Source organism: Artemia franciscana, chromosome 1 (assembly GCF_032884065.1).
Source record: "Artemia franciscana chromosome 1, ASM3288406v1, whole genome shotgun sequence".
NCBI classification, from domain to species: Eukaryota; Metazoa; Arthropoda; class Branchiopoda; order Anostraca; family Artemiidae; genus Artemia; species Artemia franciscana.
The window spans coordinates 24,983,295-24,996,642 of record NC_088863.1 but is presented as its reverse complement, the minus strand read 5'-3'; the positions used below and the strand labels follow the sequence as shown (position 1 = coordinate 24,996,642).

Below are 13,348 nucleotides of genomic sequence, written 5' to 3'. Positions count from 1 at the left end.
CATGATTAAAATCTAGAAAGAACTAGTTTTCCCAAACGTAAGTTCAAAACAAAGTTGAAACTTGAGAATAACCACCCCATATACCCCCACACTTTACATGCAAGCTTAATTTTGTTTGATCAGAGAATGATTATTCTTGAAGAAGAGCAAGCCTTAAAATGCTCGCATGAGGAAAAAGTGTAAAAAATGTTAAAAAAAAAATCACGACATAGTTGTCACATTTTTCAAAGGAGATATTTTGCAAATATCTTGTTTTTAGATAGTGTTCTTCACACCTCCCCAGCCTGTGTGGATAAGAATATCAATTTAGTATATTAAACTACACTCAATATTTCTTCACAATAAAAGGGGAGCTGCCGATCCACCTCGCCCATTTTGTATGCTTACTTCAAATATATTCGTCCAAATCACAGGAGGTTCGGGGGTAAATTCATTCCATTCTGCTTTATTTATTCTGAATGATTTCCCACGAAAAGTTAAAAAATCTACGCCTATAAGCGCAAATTTTGAGTTTTCAAGTCCCAATGTTATCCCGTTCACTAACTTTGTGTTTTTCAGGGGATTTTCTCGTAATTTCACTACCTTAGAAATGTTTTCATTGTTTTTTTTTTTTTTACTTTGGTGTCTTCGTTTTTTTTTATCACGTGTATCCAGTGTGGTCTTAGCACCTATTTAGATTATGTTAGAGATAACGCTTTGAACCTTCACTACCTTTTAGCGCTGCTTTGCGCATTTCGTGTTTTTAATTCGATCCAAGGTTGTCTGTGTAGTCTAATCAATTTTGAGGTTCCCCAAAAAGTTTTGTTGATGTGTTCTACTGCTGGAAATGACGTTTTGTAGCTTAAGTCTGTCTTTGAATATGCTTTGATGTTCTGCTTGAAGCATTTTCCCTTTCTGTCCGAAATCAAGAAAAGCAAATCAAAGAGCTGACATTATTTGCATATACTTTTTCGAGTCTTACTTATTATCGTATTGATTATTCTCCTCTCCTTATTGTGTAACCAACCGTGTCTGCCGTGTGACAATTTCCAGAAAATTTATGACAATTTTTAAAGCAGTGTGATATTTGAATTGATTAGTTTACTGACTTCACACCGAGATTATATACGAGAGAAGAGGCATTCTTACTTACGTAATTTACGAAAAAATCTTGAGTTTTGTAGCTCATAAAAGAAGAAAATTCGTTAAGAACAGCTGAAACTTCAGAGATATATTAGAAAAAACTATGAAGTAGTTTTAGCTTTGGAAGAGAATTATTTCTTGATCTCTTATTGTTGAGTTGCGGTAATATATTTCGTGGGTACTATTTTCTCTTTAGTTGCGAATGGGCTCGGGACGACGGAGGAAATATAGTGATTGGGAAGGGATTCTTGAAAAGTCATAGTTGTGACATATCCGTATGCCTCTGATGAAGTGCCAAAATTGAAAAAGATAAGAAATAAGCAAAATAAAAGTTAAAATTTAAAAATAAAATAAATAATTTAACTTGTAAAAGAATAGAATTCATTATGAACAGCTAAAACTTCAGCGATGTATAAAGAAAACAAACAAATTATGAAGTGGCTGAGCTTTTGAAGAGAATTATTCCTTGACTCTTTAGTTTTGGTAATATATTTCGTAGGTACTATTTTCTCTTTTGTTTCAAAGTTTTAACGGCGGTAAATGGACTTAGTAAACTGGTCCATTAATATTGAAGTTTAGTCAGCCATCCGTCTAGCTGCTGCTTCGCAGCTAGACTTTAGCATACAATTGCATACCCACACATTGGGCTTGGGACGATGAGGGAAATTCCTAAGGTTCAAAAACCTGTTTTAAGGGAGGGAACTTTTGTTTACTTTCAGTTCTGTAAAGAAGACCTTTAAAGACTCGCCAGTAACACATATATGCAACTTGAAGTAGCAAATCCGTAATTTTTTATTTATATTTTCTTTTTACAAATGAAGAAAAACGCTGGTGTTTTTGTAATATTATGGGACTTAAGTCATGTTTTGGCTAAGAACCGTCCATAGGGGAGTGGAGTTATAACCATCTATTCCGCTGTTGGTATATCCCTGGCTACCTTTAATCTATCCCTCTTTTCTACTCACCTCGGTGGAAAAACAGATCGAATTTCGGAATTTGTTTCTGTTTTATAATATAAATCATTCATTGAAATAACCTCCTGTCAAAAAAATGCCATGTACTGAGAGGACTGGCAAATGCAATGCTTTTGCAAGTCAAATTTTTTAAACTTTTAGCACTTCCCGCGCTAATGCATCTATAGAAAAGAACTTGAAGACTACTTATATTGGAGCACATGAATGTTGTTGGCTATGGGTTTTGATATTTTTGTATTGAAATTTGCAATAGAATGTCAGTGCCAAAATTTCTGTATAGACCACACATTTGCAGTGGGAAGTTCTGTGGGGTTTCTTAAGGCCCTGTCCCCCATGAGCTCACGTGCCCGTTTGCAGGGTCCTAGTAAGTTATAGCCATAGCTTATCTCATCAATAGGGTTTTAGAGCATATTTACTCAAACCACGCACAAGGGGGAAGGGCTCTTGTGCCTTTGCATGTACATAAGCAGGGGATGATTTTGCCCTTGATTTCCCCGAAATATCGAGATTTACCCTGTATTTTACCGACTGCTTGCTATATTACCAATTATATGTTAGTTGGTGTTTTTAGCTGAACAAGATGCTCAAACTGTTTCCTCATTCACGATTAATATAATTAGCATTAGCGTGATTGAAAAGAAGAGATAGCCTAAAGTAACCTAATAATTTAGCTGATATTATTCCATAAGGATAGTCAGCCTCACGCTCTGATGCCTTTTTATCATCACGTAAATGTCTGGTTCCATCTATTATCTTGCTAGACTTTCTTCATTGACCAACTCAATCAATTCTCCGACTCCCTGTGGGATTGTGAAATATCTTTTAAATGACGGCAACTACGTCTGAATTTAATAATGTTGTACTTGAAAACGATTTAAAATTCCTTAGATGGCTCTAGTGATTTAATACTTGTGATTACATGGCGTTGACTAAAGGTCTAGACATCTAAGCTTAAACAGTGGTGTCTTATTATGAACATATAAACGTATGGAAATATATCCTACATAATTATTATGCTTTTAAGCTTCCTCTTTGGCAGAATTTGAAATCCTAAACAAAAAGTTCTAGAACTATGGTCTTGAACTGTTGGTTCTTTTTGCCAAGTCTCGGATTTTACGCATGAACTGGAGCTTCCTAATCATAGAGGTCTGGCTAAATGCGTTCTCAGGCACGCAAGTATAGCTAGGCAAGCGTATGAACACCACTTCTGTTTGAATGTGCGATTGACGGTTATATCATCTATTTGTACTCTAGCCACACCAGTATAAGTACTGCTTTAGGTATCGCACTGCTGGCACTGCTTTAGGTATCGCAGTTCCTTCAAAAATATAATCTGAAAATCTGAAAGAGATACTTTGGGTTCTTTCTAGTTTGTGATTAAATAAAAAAAACAAGTTTTTTTAAATGAAAGTAAGGAGCGACATTAAAACTTAAAACGAACAGAAATTACTCCGTATATGAAAGGGGCTTTTCCTCCTCGACACCCCGCTCCTTGCGCTAAAGTTTGATTCTTTCTCGCAACTCTACTTTTTAAAACAATAAAAAACTACTTACTTCGTATATGAAAGGGGCTGCTTCCTCACCAACATCCCGCTCTTTACGCTAAAGTTTTTTACTGTTTTAAAAAGAAGAGTTGAGAGAAAGAGTCAAACTTTAGCATAAAGAGCCGGGCGTTGATGAGGAAGCAGCCTCTTTCATATACGAAGTAAGTAGTTTTTTATTGTTTTAAAAAGTAGAGTTGCGAGAAAGAATCAAACTTTAGCGCAAGGAGCGGGGTGTCGAGGTGGAAAAGCCCCTTTCATATACGGAGTAATTTCTGTTCGTTTTAAGTTTTAATGTCGCTCCTTACTTTCATTTAAAAAAATTTGTTTTTTTATTTAATTTCTGAAAGTTTTTGAATTAATGCATGTCTGATTTTGGCTCTCCGTACATAAATTATAAAAAGGAAATTTGCATATTAATTCTTTTTTTGGCTAAATGGCTTTCTCTTAGTTTTGATCAGACGATTTTGAGAAATAAGGGTGGGGAAGGAGGTCTAGTTGCCCTCCAATTTTTCGGTTACTTAAAAAGGCAACTAGATCTTTTATTTTTAACGAACGTTTTTATTAGTAAAAAAAAAATACGTAACTTAAGAATTAACTTACGTAACAAACTTTTATATTCTTATATTTTTGATTATATATATGAGGGGGATGGTCCCTTCGTTAATACCTCGCTCTTCACACTAAATCTTGTTTTATCCCAACTCTTTAAGAATGACCCTTGAATCAGAAAGGCCGTAGAATAAATAGTTGAAATTATTTAAAAAAATTTTAGCATAAAGAGCGAAGTATTTATCTCCTCCTAAATACCTCGCTCTTTATGCTAGAGTATTTTTAGAACCCCTCATATGCGTAATAATCTCTGTTCGTTTTAAGTTTTAATGCTTCTCCTTACTTTCAATTGAAAAAACTTTTTCATGTTTACATTTTCATTGTTTTTTTTTATAGTAATGCTAGAAAGTCCTGCGCCCTTTTCATTGAATTTCTCTTCCGCCATGAAATATTCTTCCAAGGAAAGATCCTCCCATATAGCCCCCTCCCCTGAACCCCACACCCAAACCAAAAAAATCCCCCGGATAACGTCGGTACACTTCCCAGTAACCATTACTGTATGTAAACATTGATCAAAGTTTGTAACTTGCAGCCCCTCCCCCAGGGACTGTGGGGAGTAAGTCATCCCCTAAGACAAAGTTATTATGGTTTTCGACTATGCGGAACAATATGGCTATCTCAAAATTTTGATCCGTTGACTTTGGGGAAAAAATGAGCGTGGGAGGGGGCCTAGGTGCCCTCCAATTTTTTTGGTCACTTAAAAAGGGCACTAGAACTTTTCATTTCCGTTAGAATGAGCCCTTTTGCAACACTCTAGGACCACTTGGTCGATACGATGACCCCTGGGGGAAAAAAAACAAAAAAAAAAACAAAAAAAAACAAATAAACACGCACCCGTGATTTGTCTTCTGGCAAAAAATACGAAATTCCACATTTCTGTAGACTGGACCTTGAAATTTTTTCTATAGGGTTCTCTGATACGCTGAATGCAATGGTGTAATTTTCGTTAAGATCCTATGACTTTTAGGGGGTGTTACCCCCTATTTTCCAAAATAAGGCAAATTTTCTCAGGCTCGTAACTTTTGATGACGAAGACTAAATTTGATGAAACTTATATATTTAAAATCAGCATAAAAATCCGATTCTTTTGATATATCTTTTAGCATCGAAATTCCGTTTTTTAGAGTTTCGTTTACTATTGAGCCGGGTCGCTCCTTACTACAGTTCGTTACCACGAACTGTTTGATTTGAAGAGCTCAAGTTTTCCATGTATTAAAAAAAAGCACGACTCGTGATCATTTTTTTTTTATCTACGAGATAAAGCTGGCATATAAAGTTGCATTGGGTGAATTTTTCTTTTTTTTAAAAACTGTCAAAACTTGGGTAATAGGCTCAAAATGGGATGTACCAGCAGTCAATATATCAATGGTCCTGGAAAACTAACATTGGCGAAACCGAAGAAATTATCGAAAGGAGTCCTGAAAACGACGTAGACGAGTTTCAGTTGGAATTGACATTGATTGTTGAGAATACTTAAATATCGAAAAGGAAGAATCACATCCCAAGTGAAATTTTGAACAGAAGAAAGATTAGCAAGGTATGCGTAATATTAGCCTATTTTCTATCTAAAATATAATGGAAGCGGGTCAATGTTTGGCTCTACATACCCAGGTCAATGACGATTCGGCAGTGCAGATCATAACTCGTTCTACCCTTATGCTCCCGAGATTAAACATTACTAGAGACGCTAGATATGGAATGGAAAACCAGTGTGGAAAGAGGGAGAACAAGTAACGGTTGCCTATTTAGCTAAATTGGGAAAAAGTGCCTACAATGAATGAATATGAGTAATAGAACAACGGTAATGAATGTGTATAAATATTTCAAGGATCTTTTCTGAAGCATTTTTTTAGATCTTTTTCCTGAATTTTGTATATGACCTGTTTGGCTCATATTAACATATTACTTTTATTGTTAAAGCATTCCGGTATTAGAGGACGCAGAAGAATCAAAAAAGCTTGTCACCAACGAATCTATCCCGCAGTCGTCCCTCCGAAGCAAACGTGATGAAGTCGATTCTCGATCGAGAAGAAGTCGCGGTAGGTGGAGTGTTGTTCTTGACCGAGTTGTCGATAATTCTAATCGGCGGCAGTATGGAGTAGGTGTTGTCGGAAGATGGTTTGGAGGGTATGTATATATTTTTTCTTTAGTAGGATGTTGTAAGGGCGTTTTTCGAAATAGTTTGCCTTCGATTTGTACAAATCAAAGTGCAAGTGGTGAAAATGTTTTGACTCCTCTGAAATACAAGTTCTTCGTATTTCGCACAGGTATGCCCATTTGTTCTGTTTGTTTTTTTCAAATTCGTTATTTAACAGGTATATTAATATATCTAAGCCACTAAGAGGCTGAACTAATGAAAAAATTTTGGAGAAAATTATATAAAATAAAACGTGATTAAATTGCATAAAACGAAAAAATTGTTAACATTATAAATTACAAAATGTTACAAAAATGCCATAAATTGCAAAAAAATGGAGAATACTGTAGAAAACAAACGTTGGAGAAAATTCTGAAAAATAATTAGTTTATTAATTTAGATTTCAAGGCGCCTATCACTCATGTTTTCAGGTGTTTACCTATGAACTTGAGTATGGAGAGTGTTCTTAAGTGCTTTTTAGCAATTGTATTTTAAAATTGGTCTCTTAGAAATGTTTTCTGTTCATTCGTCTTCTTTGGAATTGAAAATTGTTATTTCCCTTAATATCCCGCCTTTCCATTAGGCTGAACAAGTTGGTGCAACTGAATCTTCGATGCTGTAAACTTGTTTGCGCAGTGTTTCAGTTTTTTTGGTAGGAAATGTTTTGTTTAAAAACTAGGGCTATAAAACATGTCCCACGGTAACCTTACGTTTCCCTAAACTTGCTTCTTGATAAAGCCCTCTTCCTGATTCTGGTCTACGAATTCCCACTTCTCCATCATTTGCATGCTTAATTTTTTCCCTGCTTATGGCAGCAGAAGTTACACTTTAATGGTTCATTTACGCATTGTGAAAACCGTGCGGAAATCCGTCCATATCTTTTGGAACGATGGCTCAGAAAACGACACGTTTTAAGGCAATGTTTTCAAATAAACACATCAGTGTGACCTAAGTTATTACCCTCCTCTGAATGCTGTTGAGCAATAGAGAGCCAAATGCCACCATTTCTCTTTATTTTCTTATAGTCTGGGTGAGCAGTATCATACAAGCTGGGTTAGCCTTAAACAAATGTTATAAGATCATGAAGTTTTGATGATCCATAGTCATGGTTATATTCATTTAAAAACCTTGCCAAGAATCTGTCCTGATTTGCAATAATCGTTGCGGAAAGCTAGAAAGTTTTTTTAAGCATGAATACGGACAGAATCTCTGGATTTCCGCAATGTGTATATACACTATAAGCTTTGTCATCCTTAGAAGCTTCTTCTAAGTTTTCCAGATTACTTACATAATTTTTGTCAAAAGTTCTCTGGAACACCTGCCGAGAAAACTATATCTTTTTCTTTTAGCTGTCGAGGTTGGCAATTTTACCAACCTTTCAACCTGTGGCAACTTTTCTTTGGAAATAGGTTTGTTGTTATAGATCTTATGATTATTATTTTCACTGCTTGACTGCCAACTTGACCCAGTTTTTGAAGCAGGATCTTGGTAATAGCAGCAACTATGGTCTTTGTGACAGCGGCCTCGTTTATAAAGCCGATATATTACGTGCATTTGGTATGAGAGAAAAAGATTATTGCTGTGCCTTTTGTAAGCATTTCATTCTCTACTTGACTGGCCAGCAGCTGTGTTTGATGACCTTTCTTGGGGAGAACCATTGTAGCTATACATCTTGTAAACATTATTTTCACTACTTGATTGCCTACTAAACCCAGCTTTAAAGCAGGATCGTGGTAATAGCAGCACCTATCACCTTTGTGACAGCGGCTTTGTTTGTAAAACCGACATATTTCACGTCTTTAGTATGGTTTTCTAAAGGGAAAACGGTTGTTACTGTGCATTTTGAAAGTATTATTTTCCATACTCGACTGGCCAGAAGCTGTGTTTGATGACCTTTCTTGGGGAGAACCATTGTAGCTATACATCTTGTAAACATTATTTTCACTACTTGATTGCCTACTAAACCCAGCTTTAAAGCAGGATCGTGGTAATAGCACCACCTATCACCTTTGTGACAGCGGCTTTGTTTGTAAAACCGACATATTTCACGTCTTTAGTATGGTTTTCTAAAGGGAAAACGGGTGTTGCTGTGCATTTTGTAAGTATTATTTTCCATACTCGACTGGCCAGCAGCTGTGTTTGATGACCTTTCTTGGGGAGAACCATTGTAGCTATACATCTTGTAAACATTATTTTCACTACTTGATTGCCTACTAAACCCAGCTTTAAAGCAGGATCGTGGTAATAGCAGCACCTATCACCTTTGTGACAGCGGCTTTGTTTGTAAAACCGACATATTTCACGTCTTTAGTATGGTTTTCTAAAGGGAAAACGGTTGTTGCTGTGCATTTTGTAAGTATTATTTTCCATACTCGACTGGCCAGCAGCTGTGTTTGATGACCTTTCTTGGGGAGAACCATTGTAGCTATACATCTTGTAAACATTATTTTCACTACTTGATTGCCTACTAAACCCAGCTTTAAAGCAGGATCGTGGTAATAGCAGCACCTATCACCTTTGTGACAGCGGCTTTGTTTGTAAAACCGACATATTTCACGTCTTAAGTATGGTTTTCTAAAGGGAAAACGGTTGTTGCTGTGCATTTTGTAAGTATTATTTTCCATACTCGACTGGCCAGCAGCTGTGTTTGATGACCTTTCTTGGGGAGAACCATTGTAGCTATACATCTTGTAAACATTATTTTCACTACTTGATTGCCTACTAAACCCAGCTTTAAAGCAGGATCGTGGCACCTATCACCTTTGTGACAGCGGCTTTGTTTGTAAAACCGACATATTTCACGCTTTTAGTATGGTTTTCTAAAGGGAAAACGGTTGTTGCTGTGCATTTTGTAAGTATTATTTTCCATACTCGACTGGCCAGCAGCTGTGTTTGATGACCTTTCTTGGGGAGAACCATTGTAGCTATACATCTTGTAAACATTATTTTCACTACTTGATTGCCTACTAAACCCAGCTTTAAAGCAGGATCGTGGTAATAGCAGCACCTATCACCTTTGTGACAGCGGCTTTGTTTGTAAAACCGACATATTTCACGCTTTTAGTATGGTTTTCTAAAGGAAAAACGGTTGTTGCTGTGCATTTTGTAAGTATTATTTTCCATACTTGACTGGCCAGAAGCAGCATTTGCTGACCTTTCGTTTGGAAAAATATTGTTGCCATAAATCTTATAAGCGCTATTTTCACTGCCTGGCTGCCGACTTGATCCAGTTTTTAAAGCAGGATCGTGGTAAAAGTAGCACCTATTACCTCTGTGACAGTGGCCAGCTGAAAATAAAAGAATAATTCATAAAACTCCAATAGTCCTTTACTATTCATGAAGTCAAAAAGCTTTACGACACGATTTTAACTCTCTAAAAACTAAAGAAAGATTAGTTTTGAGTAATTCGTTTGTTTCAGAATTCGACAGAGGCTGAGTAATGACACGAGAGAACTATAGAGAAGCCAGTTTGTTGAGACAGTTTTTCAAAAAAAAAAAAAAATAAATAAATAAAAAATGCACAAACTACAAAGCCCTACCTTTTGTTCGTAGTTTGTTTCAACTTAGATTTTTACTTTCATCGTAATTTTTTTTTTAAATTAACGTTGTTAACAATACAGCAATCCCTTCTGATAAACGTCCTTATGACAGGAACTTAATATTCCGTCCCCCAAATAGGTGGGGTCAGGTATGAACTCCCAAAAACCGGAATTATGTCTTTTAATCTTACTTACGTCCAAATTTCATAAAATTCAGACAACCGTTTCTATGATATGTTATAATGAAAAAACTTAGGGATCCCCACCCTTCTATGGTTAGAATGAACATAGACCACCTATAAACAGCACAAAAATATACCTTCAGACCTGATTAGTTTCAGTTCGTATGCGTTTGCCTTTTTTACTAGGAGTTTGGATAGCAAAAACAATGCCCTCCCATAGAAAAGCTACATAAGGGTCACGTCCCCATTAGGTCTGACTAGGACACTAGCGCTTCTTTTTGACAGAGTTAGGGCTGAGATCCAACCATCTTTATTAATGCATTTTGATAATGTGATTTTTATATCCCCCCCCCTCCCCTATCAGAGAATAGATTGTACCCAGGTACCATCAAGAACTTACTGGAACAGTTCATATTGCCAAAATTAATTGAGATTCGACAACGATTTTTGCTAAATTAATAAGAAGAATTTGACCCTTCCCTCCCTAGATTGAAAAAAGACAGTGATCCTGAGGTTTTTTTCGCTGGAGAAATCACAAAGAAAGACTGAGGGAAACACAAGGAACTAAAAAAAATAACATTTTTAGCCGACCCAAAGCCCTTTTGTCTAATTGATTTTAACCATAGTAAGTAACCGATGCAGATTTCTCAGTTTTCCCTTAAAAGTTTAATTGACCTAAAATTATTAAAACTTACGCCAGAATGGGAGTGTGATATAACTGACAAAAGTGAAGTATTTTAAGGATTTTTCTATTAATTGGTTTTATTTTTAGGAGAACGATACGTGGTTCTCTGCAGCACCATGAAACGGTGCAACAGCAGTTAGAAGCCTTTGAAGATTATCGGCCTTATTTTACATATTGGGTAACAACAGTTCAAGTAGTTGTTTTAATAGCTGCCATTATTCTTTATGGATTTGCACCGTTTGGGATTGGAATTCGTCAAAGAACTGGAAAGGTAACTCAATTGTCTTTGCTTTTAAATTTCATGTTACTTTTAGTTGTGGTTACAATTGATGTGTAACAGCACATTCTGGATGTAGATGTAGCGCCGCATTCTCTAATTTTGTAGTTTGCAAAAATTTGTGAGAGCAGTACTTTAGAATTTGTTCTTTTCTTCAAGAAACTATCTATCTGGAACAATCGTTAGTTGAGGCTTTCAAAAACCGAATTCATTAATTCTAGCTACTTCTTTTCGTCAAATTGACGGATTGACTGTATTTTCCTTGATAAATTATTGATCTTCAGAACTGTTAATAGTTAGAATTACCTGACTTTTAGAATTATTACTACAAACCAGCAAGCAAATTTACGAAATAGAATAATAATTGAATTTTTGAAGCTAACTTGACTACTTCGGCACAAAAAAAGTAGTTCATGTCATAATTCGTATTTAAAAACAAAAGTAAACACGAATTAAACATCTCTTTCCACTAGACAACTCGTAAAAGGCAATTGAAAACAGCTATAAAGATTCTTTATCACATTTCTCAGCTATTTTTACGTTTTTATTCTATTTGGCTTGGATTAATTTTGACTGTCTTTTTTTGTAAGACTGAGTTTTTTTTGTGCGAAAATGCAGAGAATAATTTCTTGTGTTGTCATTGACCGACGTAGACCGGTCCTACTAACCGATAGGGGAATATTATCCTCGGGTCACTATATAGCCATACTCGAAAAATAAATAAATAAAAAGCTAGTCACATAAATCACACGATAAAATGAAATTTGCGCACAACTACAGCGCCAATCACGTGGGCCGCTCGTAGTTTCTCGAGTTGGATGTTATTTAGCTTTTAAGCGTGAAGTTTATGACTGAAAAATCAGATTCAAGAGTCAAAGCATAATTTTTAAAACTAGAAACGACGGAAGCCTAGAAGGGCATTCTTTCTATCTTTGCTAGGAATTTTGCAAAAAGTTGAAGAGACATAGTACTATTAGAGGATAATTGGTGACAAATTAGTGTTGATGTTGGTGCTAATTAGTGCTTTTAGGTATAATCAGTGCTTTCCAAATCAGTTGCTTGCCATTTTAATTTTTCAATTCTGAAATGCAAGTGCGATGCTAAAACCAAGCAAAAAATCCATACCATTCATAAAATTTGACTTATCTTTGGGCATGGGCTCTAATAATTTATAAGATATTCTTTTGTTTTCCTGAACGCAATAATCATGGCTCCTAATTAAGCTAAATAATCAGACTATAATAAATAAATAAATATTATGTTATAGATATACGTTACTGGTTATTCTTTAATTCCATGGTGTAATTTCTAGAATTGCATGACCAAATAGAATTATTATATATTTATTCTATTTATTTATTTATTTATTATTACGAATAGCGGTAAGCATCAATGCTTGTCGCAAAAACACAAAATCATAATACTAATCTAAAGTAAATTGGCAACGGCAAACTAAACAGCAAAAACTTCTAAATAACACGAAACTACACAACAAAAGTGTCTAAATAAAAAGGCGTATTTACTAATGCACTCTTAAAAATTCGAACACTCTCTGCCTCGACAACCTCCAAAGGCAAACCATTCCATGGTCCGGCAACTTTACTAACGAAAGATAATTGACCAATTTTTTTCAGTGGTTTTGGGGGATATAATTTATAATCATGCTGACGAGTAGAGTGATAATAGCTAAATTTAAAAAATAAATTTGGATCAACATCATCCACTCGTTTAATTATACGAAACACATTTACAAGGTCATTGCGACGTCTACGAAACTTCAACGACGGGAGTTGAAGCATAGAAAGTATCTGCGGATAGGAAAGGCGCTGAAGGTATGGGACCAATATATTGGCCCTTCTCCGAACCTTTTCTATCCTATGCTCATCCGTTAGACTTAATGGAAACCAAACAGAAGTATAGAAGTATATATAGATTAAAAATTTGTGTTTGGTCTTCTTAAGAAAAATTGAAATACATAATTTTCTTCTAATCAATCATACCCAAACTGAGCGTTACTGCCTTCAATCAATTTTTAGCAATGCTATATTGCTAGCGTGGGGTCGCTTTCTATTGTGGTATAAACTATCCTTCTTGGATCTCGGCCAAAATAAAGTCTTTCAATGGGGTAAAAGGGAGGTGAATGGGAGTGTCCGAGGTTGGGTTTATTTTATGTAATTGAATATTGTAGTGATTTTTCTTTTCAAACCAATCCATCTCTTCTTTAAACATTCCCCCCCCCTTGTCCCATGGTGATTTACGACTTTTTATCAAGGCTTATT

General features: G+C 35.6%; 1 protein-coding gene across 1 annotated transcript in view; it reads left to right on the top strand.

The window, feature by feature from the left end:
* Nucleotides 1-13,348, top strand: part of LOC136026202 (inactive rhomboid protein 1-like) — a gene marked incomplete in the record, with an annotated part of 191,350 nt that overhangs the window by 100,394 nt on the left and 77,608 nt on the right. Inside the window, 2 exon segments of the mRNA XM_065702568.1 lie at nt 6,170-6,376; nt 10,880-11,063. Coding sequence (XP_065558640.1) covers nt 6,170-6,376; nt 10,880-11,063 — 391 coding nt within the window.